Genomic DNA, 17,346 nt, shown 5'->3' with positions numbered 1-17,346 from the left:
TTACAAGGTGACAATCACCATTGACAATTTACATACATACCAGATACTGCTGTTAACATTTTGTACATACCAAAGTTTTACCATTTTCCCAAGTGACAATGCTTTCCTTCCAGTTTTACTTCATTAGGTAAAATCCAAATAGAAAAAAATTTATCTAATGCCTTTCCCAGGAGGAAAGGGAGAAACTTTGTGGAGTGTCTCAGGAGCTCTACTGAGGTTCCACAAAATTTCCTTGCATCAGCCAAATGACAGGCTACCAAATTTGTACTTGAATTTAGATTTCTGGGAAGCTTTGCCATAAATATCAGAAAAATAACAGAAACAACAATGTTCAATCTCTATGAAGGCACCGGCTTAGTTCAGTAGCACAATGTTGACAATCAAACCATAACCTTTAGTTTTTTTCTCATAACTGGAGACTCTCTTTTTTTTTTTTTTTCAACGTCTATGGGCACCATGTATACCAATTAGTCAATCACTTGAGGTCAAGACAAGGACACAAGGAAAGGACATACAGACATACAACATATAGACACAAAGAGCTCATTAGTTACCATTTATCACGCGTGGGATATCTCATGCAACTGCAGTTTCACTCATTGGCCAAAGTAACAAAAAGAAAGCAGAGAAAAAAATCTCAAAGGTAAAAAAAAAGCAGAAAGTTAAAAAAATAACAAAATCAAAATCAAGATTGAAAACCTTTCTGTGTAAAAAAAAAATAGTGGCACCATATGCATGATCCTAGATGTTATTTCACGTCTCCTAAACTTTGAAAAGAAGAAGATTGGTTAGAGCATGTTAGTTTTCTCAGGGTTTCTTCAGGAAAAAAAAATGAGTCCTTGGGTATCCTGCAACAATAACTGGAAAAGAAGTCAGTAACATTCAAGTTTTTTGTCTGTTTCTTAAACAAATATCTCAAGTCCTCAATGGGTTCACAAGACCAATGGGACTTCATCTCTGGGTCAGTTCCTCCTGGGGCTTCTCTAGATCTAGTGGAGCCCCCGGGCACCCCTATTCTGCATCTGAACTTTCTCCATGAACTATCATCTGTCTCCTCTCCTCTGCACTTGGTTCTAGATTCCTTCTACTCTGTCTGTATTCCCTCCTATCTTCACCTGAGGCTCTACCCTGTGCTGTCATTTGTCTCCTGTCCTCTGTACTGGGCTCTTGATTCCTTCTCTGTCTGTATTCCCTGTCATCATCTGAGCCTCCACTCTGTGCTAACATTTGTCTTCTTTCCTCTCTCCTTGGTTCCTGGTTCTGTGTGCTCCTTTTATATTCCCTCCTGTAACCCCTACGTGAATTATCATGTCTTGGGGTTTTCTGTCTTTTATCCTGCCTTCTATAATTATTGCGTCTGCCGCTTCCCTGTAACCTGGGACAACTGTACTTCCAATGTCCCTCTTCCCTACAGAAAGCACACTGATTTCTTCCTAGGGGTTCACGTCTCTGTCCATTATTGTTTCCCTGAAACCCTGTTCTGTGTTCTCTTTGTAAAAAAACAGTCGCAGGTTTCGGTCTCCTGTGCTCTCTATTATTATAAACCCTGAATGCCAGGTCCACTACCTGGGACGGACTCATCTCAGTGACGCCGTCCACCTTAGCTAACTTTTTCTTTATGTCTGGGGCACTATGGGTAATGAAAGCCGTAGTGATCAGACGAGCATTTTCTGGGGCATCTGGGTTTATGTCCGTGTGGTTAGTGTAAGTTTGAATAATCCTCTCAAGGAACTCTGACGGATCCTCATTAGCTCCTTGCTCGAGTTCCAATATTTTGTTAAAGTTTTTTAGTTTGGGGATCCCCTGCTTCAGTCCTACCAATAAGCATTTTTTTATAGAGATCCAACATCGCCGTTCCTCCATTGTTAGGGTCCCATCCAGGATCTCTCTCTGGGACAACAACCTCCGGCTCTGGGGACTGCCTATCCTGTTGGTGGAGACGGTCAGCCTCCTCCCTGGCTTTTCTGAATACCATCCTTTGCTCATCCAGCGTTAATAAAGTATGCAGCATGGACTGTATATCTGCCCAGTTAGGGCGGTGGGAGACAAAGATAGAGGCAGTTGCATGAGATATCCCACGCGTGATAAATGGTAACTAATGAGCTCTTTGTGTCTATATGTTGTATGTCTGTATGTCCTTTCCTTGTGTCCTTGTCTTGACCTCAAGTGATTGACTAATTGGTATACATGGTGCCCATAGACGTTGAAAAAAAAAAAAAAAAAAAAAAGAGAGTCTCCAGTTATGAGAAAAAAACTAAAGGTTATGGTTTGATTGTCAACATTGTGCTACTGAACTAAGCCGGTGCCTTCATAGAGATTGAACATTGTTGTTTCTGTTATTTTTCTGATATTTATGGCAAAGCTTCCCAGAAATCTAAATTCAAGTACAAATTTGGTAGCCTGTCATTTGGCTGATGCAAGGAAATTTTGTGGAACCTCAGTAGAGCTCCTGAGACACTCCACAAAGTTTCTCCCTTTCCTCCTGGGAAAGGCATTAGATGAATTTTTTTCTATTTGGATTTTACCTAATGAAGTAAAACTGGAAGGGAAGCATTGTCACTTGGGAAAATGGTAAAACTTTGGTATGTACAAAATGTTAACAGCAGTATCTGGTATGTATGTAAATTGTCAATGGTGATTGTCACCTTGTAATATTATATAATTCAATTGTTGGGCGCCAAACTGTTGTAGAGCAACCCCGATACAAAACGGGGTGCCTGACTGTGGGTCCTCACCCGCGCGCTTAAAAGGACTTATCAATGCTCTACTGCAGGCACACGTGAAAGGTTAATAAAAGGTTTATTTACAAGGGAAGGGGAAATGAGGAAATATACAGCTCTGGGAGAAAAGCGGGAGACAAAGTTTTAAATGAGTCCTACCCGATCCGCCGATCTGGAACCCCAAAATGGCGCTCTGAGAGCTGGCCGCCAGCCAGGAGCGGTGAAGCCGGGAGGCGAGCGATCGCGAGCCAGAGAGAGCCCTAGGCCCACGTGTTTGGTTTTTTATATCCAACCTGGCTGCCCAACTCCACCCTCAGGTCCCAGCCACCCTCCCCTTGGTGGTGATGGGATTTGTCTTCCCCAATGTCCTGATGGTTTTAGTCTGGAGTGGGGGTGGAGTCCACAAAGCCTGTATGGGATTAACTCAGGACATCACTTCCCCCTAACACCTGGACTGAGAGAATGCCCCTGCTCCATGCCAACACTGTTTTCCTCGGGGAAGCCTGCGGCAGTGACCGCAGGGCTCCGTCATCAGTCTGCCTAGGTGAGGGCGAGGATGAGCTGGGCGGGCCCAGTTCCCAGCAAGGGCGGTCCCTGAACTTTCCTCATAGGGAGGTAGACCATTCGCTTTAACTGGTTCAACGAATATTTATTAGACACCCTACTACATGCCAAGCCTGAGGCTGACTGACGCGGGTTGGGTAGAAAATAAGGGCGTGTAGTCAACACAATGTTGTCCTAGCCCTACCCAGGACCCCAGGGCCAGCCTTCACGGTGCAAATTAGAGTAAGCCAGACACACACCAGGCCCTGGGAATACAGAGATGGATCGCACATGCCTGGCATCAATCAAGCGGCTGTCTGGGTCTGGTAGATGGGAGAGACATGTCTACAGCGCCTGCCCATCCACTCTGATCAGCTCAGTGACATGCATTCAGGGCCCGAAGAGGGCCTCACCAGGGGTGGTGCCACACTGAACTACAGTGGAGCACTGTGGCATGTTTAGGTCTGGTTTGAAAGGCCCCCAAACTCTTCTTGCAGAGCCTGGAATGAGGAATTCAGTTGCATGGTTGAAGTGTTATCCTTTCCCTGCAGCCTGAACAAAATTGATATTCCTGTGAGAGGAACTACCAGGCCAGCAAGTCGTGAGATTCCCTTCCTACAGGCAGGCACCCAGGGGCCATGCGGGAGGGGCTGAGGAGAGAGGAGTGGGTGACAGCCTCCTCTTCCAGTGCCCTGGCCCCTGCCCACATTGAGAGGTCTCCAAGCTTTTGTGCCAAGGCTTTCAGGCTGTCGGAGTGAGGAGGGTGAGGGAGGGTCCCTGTAATCCAAGCGGGAAAGATGTGGCTGACGCAGTAACAGCACACCTACCCAAGTAGGCTCATCACCTGGGCTCTCTCCATTCTCCATCCTGTGGGGCAGTTAAAATTCCATCTTCACACCTCCTGGCATGGCTCTGAACCCTTCTTCAGCCCCTGTCTCTGAGGCCAGCTCTTACCTGCTGTGTCCTGGCAGTGCACAAGCACTGAGGAATATGGGATTTTGCATACTGGGAACTGGATTAAGGCCTCCCTAACTATCTTTGTGGACAAACTAGAAGAATAAGTTGGGTAATATAATAGATGGAAACCTTGTTGGCTTAATAGCCAGAAAGGGGTGTTGAGTATTTTCATTAAAGCGGCAGTGACACTAAAACTGTCATTTTTATTGCCCTTGGCATTCTCATTATTCTAATCCTTGCTTGGATAGAGACTGACACAAATCTGAGCAGGAAAGATAAAACAAAGATGAGCATAATCAGATATCTAGAGACTGGATAAGGAGACAAGCTAGACTGTCTGCTGGGTGACTCTGACGCGCCCCCTTGGGCAGCCCAGCAGAATGCCAGCTCCAAGGGTGTTCAGGAACTCTGGGTGGCAACAAGTAAGGATATGCAGACTCCTTACAACTTGCATTGGGTAACAGGAGATGTCTAATCCCCCCAGTTTGTAAAGTTGCAAAATTCAAAATTCAAAATTCAAAATCCCTTCCTACCTTTATCATTGAAATGCAAGAAAATGGGGCACACATGTAGCACCTCAAGCCACCATCAACCACTGCAGACCTCTCCACGGGATGGGACGTCTGGAAGGATTGTGTCCTATCTGGCAGCACATGCCTGAGAACCTCTCCTTTGAGTCTGCCTTGTGTGATATTCGTAGTGTTCATCCTTACCCCAGAGGTGAGTTAAAACAACAAGATTAGCAAAGCTAAACAAGATAAAACAGCACATTGGCAAATATGTTTATAAAATCAATTTTATAAGTCCACCAATGGGTCGATGTGATATCATAGCTTGAGAGAGACCCATGAATTTAGTGGCTTCAGAATGGAGACTGAGCCTAAGGGGTTAATTTGCTTTTAGACTTGAAGAGTAAAAAAGAGGGGAAAAAACCTTACCTAGACTTTTTCTGAGACTCAGTTTTCTAGACATGACAAATCTGGAGGCTTATCAACAGCTGTGAGCTGAGCTCCAAGACCGACTGGGAACTGAGAGAACAGAGAAGGAAGGGGACACATACAGAAATCCAAAACTCCAATTATCTGAAGAAAAGCCTCACTTCGTGTATGAAGATTCCTGTGACTAGCCCACGAACTTCGGCCAAGTCCACACTTCTTTGCCTCCAACCCACATTGCAGCCAATAACATTTAATTCCCTTTTTCTCACCCTGGTCTCCAAAACCTACATAACCTCTGAATTGGGGAGATAGTTTTTGATCAGGAGTCTGGCCATCTTCTCTGAGTACTGGTGTTGGCTAAACCTTTGCTTTCCTAACTCCAGCTTTTGTCCCTTGTGTCTCACCTGCAAGTGATGAGTACCCAGACCTGAGTGAGGGGACTGACCTGGAAGCTGATAAGCCCAGGTGGTCTGTGATGTCATTAGCAGATGTCGCATCTGGATTTTAGAAAAGGACATTGTGCCCATCTTACCAGCCCAAGCCTGGACAAGTGCCCTTAGTGCTGCCCGCTCTAGGTGCAGGGAGAGGCAATGGTGACAGCTGCCGCTGATGCACAGACAGATCACTTACAGGCTCGAGGAGCAACCAAGAGCAGGCAAACTGCTCAGGCTAACTGAGGCTGACGGTCAGAGTCCAACCGGCCTAGGCTCACATCTAGGATTCTGAGTGGGAGGGTCAAGAGAAAGCAGGGAATGGACCTGGATAGCGATGTGACTTTCATCATTAATCTGATGGCATTTTCCTGGTGGAAAAGCCAAAGCTTAACATACTGAGGTGTACAGGGGCAGGGAGCTAGGGAACTATTAATAGCTGAGGATGGAAGCTGATGGAAGAGCAGGTTGGAGGGATGCACCTGAGGAGCTCCTCTGGGAGGCTGCTTGCTTTAAGGAAACTCCAATACCACTACCTACCTGATTTTAAAAACTGTCCTCTTTAAAAAAAAAAAAATCAAGCTATTGCATGGGTAGAAGTTTTTTTTTTTTTTAATTCAATGTATCACTAAGTCTACAGTGAAAAAATTGCAATCCTTTGCCTGACTTTTTTGTATTCCTGCTTCCGAGAATGAACTGCTTTTCATTCCTTCTTTTTTATTTTTCTATCCCCTCCCCACTCTTATATCTAAATAATAGGATTATATTGTTCTTTCTTGGTTTTTTAGTTTGAGTTTCTTAGTTTTTTATTTTATTTTATTTTATTTTTAAAGAGGCATGTATTTTTATTTATTTATTTGTTTGTTTGTTTGTTTGTACATGCACTGGGTACAGTCAGAAGCGCAGGAGGGTGAGAGAATTCACCAGAGCCAGAGCTGGGAGCAGAGCAGGCAGAAGGACCGAAGTACACTGCTGAGGGGAGCAGCGGGCGGCAGGAGAGGTCTGCGCGCCATGTGGGACCCTCCTCCGGTGGCTGGGGAGCAGCCGGGGATGGAACCGATGCCGCAGAGGCCGCGGGCAGCTTCGCAACCCAGCGCTCAACCCCTGCGCCACCGGGGAAGCCCTGGTTCTTTATTTTAAAGGTAGGGAAATTTCGTTTTTAATAAGAGCTCCAAACGAGTCTAGGCTTTTATAAAAAGTGTGGTTTGGGGAAGAAGTTTCAAATTTCATTCTGGGTCAAATTACATATTCATTAAAATTAAATTATATATCATATAATTAATAAAAATAATTTCTTTATGCCAAGTATTGGCATTTAAATACAATATAGTTTTAAAAGTGAAATAAAATAAATTACATGAATAAACTTATAATCATAGAGAATGCTAAGAAGAGCTATACACAATGAGAAATAGCAAATCCAAATCCAAAAGAAGATATTCCTCTGAATCCCACATTTCTTCAAGCATCAAAAACTATAGTTTTTCAGTCCTTTTCTTGTACACTATTCTGTTCCCACACACTCTGCATCTGCTTGGACCACTGGCTTTTCATTCCCTGTGTGACATTTCCCACAGATATATATATATAAAATTGGCTGCTGCTTTGGGGGTTGAACTTCCTTTTGTGTGTCCATTGTTCCCTCAAATCACAACCTGCCAATTCCCTCACTACACAGTGTTCATTGTTTATGATGGTATGGTCATAGAAATGTAATTCATTATTGATCTAGGAGACACACACAAAAAAATTTTATATTTTGGTCCTCCCCGGTGGCTGGCGCTGCAAAGCTGTCCGCAGCCTCTGCAGTGTGGGTTCAATTCCTGGTGGGCCAGGGAGATTCCCACATGGCATGGCAGACCTCTCCTGGCTCACCCGCTGCTCCCCTCAGCAGTGTATTTCGTCAGTCTGCCTGTTCTGTTCCCCACTCTGACTCAGGTGAATCCTCTCACCCTCCCATGCCTCTCGCCTGTACCCCAGATCTTGCATAAAAATAAATAAATCTTTAAAAAAAACTTTTATATTTTGGATAACTTTGTGTTTTACCTGGAGTTAATAGTTACCTCATTGTTTGCTTGCTTGCTTAGTTTTCCATGTACCTACCACAAATTTATTTCAAATTCCTTATGAAAATAAAGCACTTTACCATGTACAAACATATTAGGTAGTCTGTTTCTTTTTTCTTTCTTCCTGTCCTCCCCTTAAAGATTTTCCTCCTGGTGGCCTTTCTCTTTTTTACATCTAATTTGTTCCTCTCAAAGCCTGCTGTACAACTGTTATTGTCAGCTTTCATCATTAATCTGATGTTAAATTTCTTGTTTTCTGAATTTCATGTTTTCTTATCTTGGTTTATTCATTCTTTTTGGCAGAACACATATACAAGTAGTTTCCTGTAAAACTATAAGTGGGAGGTTAATTTTTTGAAGTCTTTCATATCTGAAAATGCTGTTATGTATTTTTTACAGCTTTATTGAGATATATTTCATACCATAAAACTCACCCACTTAAAGTGTACAGTTCAGTGGTTTTCAGTATATTCACAGAATTGTACAAACATCAAAATTTAATGTTAGAACATTTTCAACACCCCAAAAAAGAAACACTCTACACATCAGCAGTCATAATTTCTACTTACCCCTCTTCACCCAACTTCTCAAACCCCATTTACACTCTTTTTTTCTTACGTGCAGGTTTTTTTTTTAATTTTAATTTTTTAAAATTTATTTATTCATGCATACAAGAGCTGGGTTACAGGCCAGAGGCCTGGGGGGGAGAGGAGTGTTGAGAGGATTCACCAGAGACAGAGTGGGGAACAGAACAGGCAGATGGATCAAAGTACACTGCTGAGGAGAGCAGCGGGCAAGGCAGGAGATGTCTGCTGTGCCATGTGTGTAACTCCCTGGCGGGCTAGGGAATCAAACTCGTGCTGTAGTGGCTACAGACAGCTCCTTAGGTTAGGTTTGTGTTAATTGAGTATGCAGTTTTCATCTTAACCCCTTGGGCCACCAGGGAGGCCCAGGTGCAGGGTTTTTTTTTTTTTTTTTTTTAAGTTTTTCTTTCTTTTTTTTTTTTTTTTTTTTTTTAAATTTTCTAGAGGCATGTCTTATTTATCTATTTGTTTGTTTGTTTGTTTGGTTTATACATGCACTGGGTAACAGTCAGAAGCCGGGAGGGTGAGAGAATTCACCAGAGCCAGAGCGGGGAGCAGAGCAGGCAGAAGGACCGAAGTACACTGCTGAGGGGAGCAGCGGGCGGCAGGAGAGGTCTGCACGCCATGTGGGACCCTCCTCCGGTGGCCGGGGAGCAGCCGGGGTTCGAACCGGCGCCGCAGAGGCCGCGGGCAGCTTCGCAACCCAGCGCTCAACCGCTGCGCCACCTGGGAGGCCCAAGTTTTTCTTTCTTAATTGAAGTAACATTGTATTGTAACACTATGTATCTCTCAGATGTATATCATTAAAAATCAATATGTGTAGCTACTACATTAAGTTCACCAGTAAAATTACAATTCTATCTTTCACTGTACAATTGACCCTTTTACCCATTTTATCCATCCCCTTTCCTTCTGTAACCAATAATTGTTCTCATAGACTAAAAATTTGTTTTTGTTTTGTTTTGTCTAGTTTATCCAGTTGTTGTTGGTTTTTTTTTTTTCTGTACATAGTACTTACGAGTGAAATCATATGGTATTTGTCTTTAAAATATGGAACAGGGTCTCCCTGGTGGTGCAGGGATTAAAGTATCAGCGTTCTCAAACTATCACCAGCTACTGTGGCCTGAGTTTGATCCCCGGGCTAGGGAGCTGACCTACACAGTGCAGCAGACCTCTCCTGTCTTGCCCGCTGCTTCCCTCAGCAGTGTGTTTCAGTCAGTCTGCCTGTTCTGCTCCCCACTCTGTCTCTGGTGAATCTTCTCACCTCCCATACCTCTGGCCTACACCCTAGTTTTTGAATGCATAAATCAATAAAATAAATCTTAAAAAGATAAAATAAAATATGGAGCAAAATTCATGTTATCCTTGTGCAGGAGCCATGCTAATCTTTGCATCACTCCAATTTTAGTACATAGACTATTAAAATGAGCATTTTCTGTCATTATGAATTAGCTGGTTCTGGACATTTAACTTAGGTGGCATACAAAAATGGTCTTTTGAGACTAACTTCTTTTTCCCAGCATAATCTTTACAATGTTAACCACTTTTTGTTTGTACATTCATCAGTTTATGAATATTTAGGTTGTTTCCACCTTTGGGCTATTTTGAATAATGATATCAACATACATGTACAAGTTTTTGTGTGAACATATGTTTTCATGTCTCTTGATTACATACCCTGGAGTAGAATTGTTAGGTTATATGATAACTACATTTAGCATTTTGTGCAACTGCCAAATTTTTCTAAAGTGACAGCACAATTTTATATTGCTGCCAGCAATATGTAAGGGCTCTAATTTCTCTGCATCCTCATCAACACTTGTTATTTTCTGCCTATTTTACTTGTGTATGACCTGGCATCTAATTGTAGCTGGGTTTACATTTCCCTAACGACTAATGATGCCAGGCATATTTTCATGTGCTTATTTGTATACCTTCTTTGTATAAATGCCTATTCAAATCATTTGCCAATTTTTAAATTGAGTTATTTGTATTTTAATTGTTGAGCTGTAAGTATTCTTTACACATCTTGGATATATAATATTTGCACTTTCTTGTTGATTATATTTCTAGGTATTTTCTTATTTTTGCTGTAATTATAAATGGGATCATTTCTTTAATGTAATTTTTAATTTTTCATTGTTAATGGATAGAAATATACTTAATTTTTTAATATATTGATCTTGTATCCTGCCACACTAATGAACTCCTGTGAGTTCATTTATTAATTCTACTGATTTTTAGTGAATTTCTTAGGATTTCTCTAGAAAGGATTATGTCATCTTCCAATTTTATTTAAAAATAAATTCCTTTCCAATATGGATGACTTCAATTTTTTTTCTTGACTGGTTGATCTGGCTAAAATCTCAGTACTATGTTGAGGAAGAGGTAAAAGAAGTGATAAGAGCAGAATTCCTTGTCTTGTTCCTGATCTGAGGGGGAAAGCATCCAGTCTTTCACCGTTAACTATGATGTTAATTGTTTTTCATAGAAGTCTTCCCACTTCCTACCTTGGATGAGTTTCCCACCATTCGTCAGTTGTTGAGTGGTTTTTTTAAAAAAATTTTTTAAAAGATTTATTTATTTATGTATGCATGTATACAAGAGCTGGGGTATAGGCCAGAGGTGTTGGGGGGGGGGTGAGAGGATTCACCAGAGACAGAGTGGGGAACAGAACAGGCAGACTGACCAAAATACACTGCTGAGGGGAGCAGCGGGTGAGCCAGGAGAGGTCTGCTGCACCATGTGGGTTTCTCCCTGGCCGGGGATCAAACTCGTGCTGCAGTAGCTGCGGATAGCTTCATATGTTGCATCATAACTTTTTGAGCCACCAGGGAGGCCCTGTTGTTGAGTGTTTTTATAATAAAAGACTGTTGGATTTGTCAAGTGCCTTTTGATTGTCTGTTGGGATGAACATGTGTTTTTTTCTCTATCCTATTAATACCGTGTATTGCATTGATTAATTTTAGACAAATTTAGACTAAATCAATCTTGCATTCCTGGGATCCTTCAGATATACAGCTGAATTTGCTTTGTTAACATTTGGTTGAGTATTTTTGCATTTAAATTCATAGCTGATATTAGTTTTCTTGTGAAGTTTTTAGTTTTGGTATCGGAGTAAGAGTGATCTCATAGAATAAGTTGTGAAGCTTGTTGAATTCTTATGCTAGTTGAATAGTTTGGTTGGGTTGAAAAGAATTTTTCTGTAGAGCTGGGGCTAGCAAATTTCTGTGAAGGGGCAGATGATAAATATTTTAGATTTTTTTTTAAACATTTATTTATTTATTTATTTATACAAGCATTGGGCACAGTCAGAAGCACGGGAGGGTGAGAGAATTCACCAGAGCCAGAGCAGGGAACAGAACAGGCAGACCGACGAAATACACTGCTGAGGGGAGCAGCAGGAGAGGCAGGAGAGGTCTGTCGCGCCCTGTGGGACCCTCGCCGGCAGCCGGGGATTGAACTGGCGCTGCAGAGGCTGCAGGCAGCTTCGCAGCCCAGTGCTCAACCGCTGCGCCACCAGGGGAGGCCCTAAATATTTTAGATTTTAGGGGTCACACATACTCTGTCACATATTCTTTGTTTTGATTTTAATTTTTACAATTCTTGAAAAAGTTGGAAACCCCTTTCAGTTTAGGTGCCCTAGAAAATCAGGCTGTGGCCTGGATTTGGCTCACAGGCAATAATGAGCCAACCCTGTGTTAGAAGGGTTTCCTAAGGGTATGGTCTACTAAGTCAGTTTTCTGATCTACTAAGTCAGTTAGCATTTGTACAGCAACATTTCAGTTCTAATATTTTAAAACATTTCTGTCTTTGACTCTTACCTTCTTTGAACTTGAGGGTTTATAACTTTATTTTACTCTAATGAGTTATTAGAAAGAAATTCAGATACGCATGGATGATCAACCTATCATATTTTAAGGAAAATTACAAATTCCTTTTTAAAGAAGATGATTCTATATCCTTTGCCAGTATCCATACTAGGATGAAGCCAGTCCCTCCCTGGCATATCTTGTGGATATGTGGGACCACCACTTCTGCCTATTATATATTCTGGCTCTCCCAAAATAATTTTTAAATCAATAATCTAAAATTTACCCCAAAAATCTAGGAAAAGAGAAGAAAAATAAATCCAAAAGCAAGCAGGAGAATGGAGGAGAATGGATATATAAAGATAACGGCATAAGTTAATGAAAAGAAAGCAGTAAAACAATACAGAAAAATCAATAAGTTGCTTCCTTGAAAATATCAATAAAATTGACAAACCTCTAGCAAGAATGACAAAGAAAAAAAGAGTAAACACAAATCACCAATATCAGGAATGAAGTTAATCTTGCTTCATTCCTGAAGACACTGCAGACATCAAAAATATAACAATGTGGATGCTACAAACAACTCGGTATCTGTACATTTGACAACTTAAATGCAATGGATAACTTTCTGGTAAAACAAACTACCACAATTCATTCAAAGTGAAACAGATAACATGAGTAGCTCTATAACTATTAAGGAAATTGAGTTCATAATTAAAATATCCTCCTTCCACTCCCCCTCTCCCCCAGGGAAATCTCCAGGACTTGTATCCTTGCTCTTTTTTTTTTTTTTTTAAATCTATTTAGTCTCTCAATTGTTGAGAGAGGAATGTTGATGTCTTCGACTATAATTGTGTTTTTTAAATTTCTCCTCAGTTCTATCAGGTTATGTTGTGTGGTTCTGTTTGCTGCGCACACATTTAGAATTGTTATGTCTGCCTGATGGACCAATCTTTTTATCATCACATATTGTCCTTCTTCACCTCTGGTGCTTTTGTCTGATATTAATGTAGCTACACCTGCTTTCCTTTGATCAATGTTTGCATGATATATCATTTTCCCTCATCTTTTTTACCTTCAACCTAACTATATTATTATATTAGAAATGAGTTTCTTGTAAGCAATATATAGTTGGTTATTTTTTTAACTACTCTGCTAATCTCTGTCTTTTTTAAAAAATATTCATTTATTTTTGCATCGAAGAAATGGGGTGTAGGTGAGGGGGTGAGAGGATTCACCAGAGACAGAGCAGGGAGCAGAACAGGTGGAGCTACTGAAATGCACTGCTAAGGGGAGCAGTGGGCGAGACAGGAGAGGTCTCTGCACTATATGTGAGTTAGCTCCCTGGACAGGGATCGAACTCAGGCAGTAGTGATGATAACATAGAGACTTAATCCTTAGGCCACCAGGGAGGCCCTAATCTCTGTCTTTTAATTGGTGTTTTTAGACTATTTATATTAAATGTAATTGTTGATATATTAGTTTATGTCTTCCATTTTATGTTTTCTGTTTCATCTCTCTGTTTTTTTTACTTCTGTTTTCTTTTTTCTGTCTTTCTGTGAACTACTCAAACATTTTTTTATGAAGCCATTGTGATTTATCAATAGTGTTCTTGAGTATATCCCTTTGTATAGTATTTTTTTTGTTTGTTTTTGTTTTTCACAATACATGATTTATGTTACTTGCAGGATCAAAACTATCATGTACAAATGTTAGAGTAATGATAAATGAATACAGACAGCTGGAACTGCTGTTGTTGCCATGAGGATAAACCATGGGAACATCTCCCTAAACATTTTGGACACATCATTGGAGTTTGGTCTTACAGACTAGTCCAGTCTACTCTCTGTACTATTCTAACTGGAGTGGGAGTGTGGAGGCGGGTGGGGGGCGGGGTGGTAGACAGGGATAGGAAGAGAGAAAAAAAGAAAAAGAAAGGCACAAAGACTCAATAGCAACACCAACACCATCCAAGAAAACCTCGGCTACACTGGACAACTCAGCTTATCAAAGGGTATTCTAAAGCAATTTCCACGCCAAGAAAAGTCGTATGTGTCTTAGTACAGAACAGCCATCTGTTTTTATTTTTATTTTTATTTTTTTAAAATATTTATTTATGGGGCCTCCCTGGTGGCGCAGCGGTTGAGCGCTGGGTTGCAAAGCTGCTCGCAGCCTCTGCAGCGCCAGTTCGATCCCCGGCTGCTCCCCGGCCACCGGAGGAGGGTCCCACATGGCGTGCAGACCTCTCCTGCCGCCCGCTGCTCCCCTCGGCAGTGTACTTCGGTCCTTCTGCCTGTTCTGCTCCCCGCTCTGGCTCTGGTGAATTCTCTCACCCTCCCGTGCTTCTGACTGTACCCAGTGCTTGCATAAATAAATAAATGAATAAATTAATAAATCTTTAAAAATATAAAATAAAATATTTATTTATGCATACAAGAACAGGGGTACAAGCCAGAGGTGTGAGGGGTGAGAGGAGTCACCTGAGATAGAGTGAGGAGCAGAACAGGCAGACTGACTGAAATACACTGCTGAGGGGAGCAGCGGGGAGACAGGAGAGGTCTGCTGCGCCTTGTGGGTCACCTCCCTGGCTGGGGATTGAACTCGTGCTGCAGAGGCTGCGGATTGCCTCATAGTGCGATGCTTAACCTCCTGCGCCACCAGGGAGGCCCTTGATTTTTATTTTTTAGGAATGAAGCAGAAATGAAAAGTCTGGGAGGGGTGGCAGAAGATAAATGACACATATTTATCTTTACATATCCCCTTCCTCCAGGCAGTTCTGCCGGTGTCAGACCTCTTAATGCAGGATGTGGATCGGCTTTCTTTCTCATAAAGGAGACCAGATCTTTAAACATGCATAGCCTGGAGTTTCCAGGATGGTTCTCTTCACTCTCTTTAAATGCCATGGACTAGAAAGACGCCCATTTTGCTAAAAACTCTACGTCAGTGTCCCAGGAGCCTCAAGGCTCTGCAGGTTCCTCTCGAAGACTTACAGGATGGCACAGAAAAACTTCTTCTCCCTAAATGGGTTCTCTGAAGCTGGAACAGGGGTCAGAAGGGGATCTTTCTTGGCATGTGCTTCACAGTAGGCCATCGAGTCTGCAGCTGCCTTGGATACCTTTAAACTGTCAATGTTAGCTTCCATCTTCAGCTGTTCTGCCAGCTTCCTGGCTTGTGCTATGCTGGTGGTATTGTTGCTGGCCATTGGAGTGCTGGGTAGATCTTTCAAACACACTTTTCAGTTCCCAAAGTCTGAGACTAGCTGGCAGATCTAGCTTCACTCCTGAGGTTGGTCAGAGAAGAGTGGTTTCTCCTCTTTCCGGAGCGGCTGTGTGCAGGTGAGCCCCAGCGCAGCAGCCCGCCCAGCCCAGCCCAGCCCAGCCCAGCCCAACCCAGTCCCCTAGTAGTAGGAGCTGCCCACAGAGTGGCAGCCGCTGTGTGTATGTGCAGCGGTGGCGCCTGCAGCCCAGGGACTAGTCCCTTTGTATAGTATTTTTAATGGTTCCTCTAAACATCTGTTTATATGCTTCCTTCTCCTTCTCCTTCTTCAGCCCATTTCCCCTCTATTATTTAGATTTGGTGATTTTTATTGCACCTTCAATTTCACTGACTCTTTTTTTTCTCTCCTCTGTTCTTCTGTTGAGTCATCCACTGAACTTTTTGTTCTACTACTTGTTAATTCTCACTTGATTTTCCATTATATTATCTCTATTATCTCTTTCTTGGCTAAGACTTTCTTTTCAGTTGTTTCTTTTTTTTAAGAATTATTTATTTATGCATATAAGAGCTGGGGGGCAGGCCAGAAGTGCAGGAGGGTAAGAGGATTCACCAGAGACAGAGTGGGGATCCAATGAAATACACTGCTGAGGGGAGCAGCTGGTGAGACATGAGAGGTCTGCTGCGCCGTGTGGGTCAGCACCTTGGTAGGGATTGAACTCAAGCTGCAGTGGCTGTGGATAGTTTCATAGTGCTGAGATTGAACCCCTTGCACCACCAGGGAGGCTGCCTTTTCAGTTGTTTCAAGCATGTTCATAATGACTGTGAAATATTTTATCATAACTATTTTAAACTCCATCAAATAGTGTAATTTCTTTGTCATCTTGGTGTTGTCTTCTATTGACTGTCCTTTTTTTTTTTTTTTTTTTTCATTTAGTTTGAGATCTTCCTGATCTTGGTATGATGAAAGAGTTATAGGAACTGGGACATTGTCATATTAGGTATTTTATGAAACTCCAGACCTTATTTCAACCATCTTATCCATCTTGTTTTCTCTGGCAATGCTCGAGCAGAGGAATGTTCAGGGAGGGAAAGGTGAGGACTGCCAGCTGAAGGCAGAAGTCTAGTTCAGCTCTCAGACTCTGTTGACAACCAAGGGAGGGAAGGTCCTCATTGACGCTGTCAGAGGTGGGAATCCCAGCTCCCCACTTGGTCTCTTCTGGCACAGTGGTGAGGACGTTTTGTATCTGTTTATTGGTAGTCAAAGTCATGACCTCCCATTCAACCTTTGCTGGCACAGATGAAAGTGGGGCCATAGTTTTTTCTGTTGAGTTTGGCTGGAGTGGAGTGGTTATTGTCTAAAGAATTTCTGGCTTGCTAGACTATCTCTTGGTCTTGGTCCTCTGACTAAAATAGGCTTTTGCAGGGACTTTTTCTTTTTCAGTGGCTTTTGGTTTTTCTTGGTTGCTGACTTCATAATTCAAAGTCTGGGATGGCTGAGGCCAAAAGAAAACCTAAGGATATCACCTCCGTGCTGTTCTTCAGGTCCTGAGTTCCCCAGTAGGTGTGATTTCAGCTCCCAGCCTTTCAGAGTCTTCTTAGGTCTATGCTACACGTATTTTCCAGGGGCAGATGTGCTTAGCAGGAGGAACAGGGAAAAGTACATCTATTCCATCATCCCAGAAGCAGAAGTTCCCAATACACTATTTTTTCCACTTCATTAGTGAGGAAACAGTCATTGATGTGTGCTCCAAATCACAATATTTGGAGCAGGGCACACACTAATTATCATAGAGCTTCTCCAGCTTCTGCCAGAAACTAGGGGGCCCAGACCTGTAAAAGCCAGCAGTGAGGGTCCAATCCAGTATGAGAATGTTGCATGCCTCAAATTACATGGCAGACAAGTAGCAGACTAGAAGTAACCTTACATTTGTGTGACTCTTTTCCCTTGTGCCACAGAAACCCTTGGGCCCTAGGTTCAAATAAAAGAAGAGTGGTCACAGGGGCAAAGGGTGAGACTTACTTCTTGTAGATTCAGAGTTGTCTAGTCAGGGAGCAGAAAGCATCCATCAGAAATGCTAT

The 17,346-nt window shown here is 42.3% G+C and overlaps 1 protein-coding gene across 1 annotated transcript; it reads right to left on the bottom strand.

The window, feature by feature from the left end:
* Positions 1 to 15,037: 15,037 nt before the first annotated feature.
* On the bottom strand, positions 15,038 to 15,253 carry LOC311178439 (guanine nucleotide-binding protein G(I)/G(S)/G(O) subunit gamma-2-like; the record flags this gene model as incomplete). Its single annotated transcript, XM_084245032.1, has 1 exon — positions 15,038 to 15,253. The coding sequence occupies one exon, from the start codon at positions 15,251 to 15,253 to the stop codon at positions 15,038 to 15,040; it is 216 nt and encodes a 71-aa protein (XP_084101158.1).
* Between the last annotated feature and the right edge of the window lie 2,093 nt (positions 15,254 to 17,346).

Source organism: Talpa europaea (assembly GCF_964194135.1).
Source record: "Talpa europaea genome assembly, chromosome: 10".
Lineage (NCBI taxonomy): Eukaryota > Metazoa > Chordata > Mammalia > Eulipotyphla > Talpidae > Talpa > Talpa europaea.
Note: the sequence above shows the minus strand (reverse complement) of the source record. Positions and strands in the feature narration are given on the sequence as shown.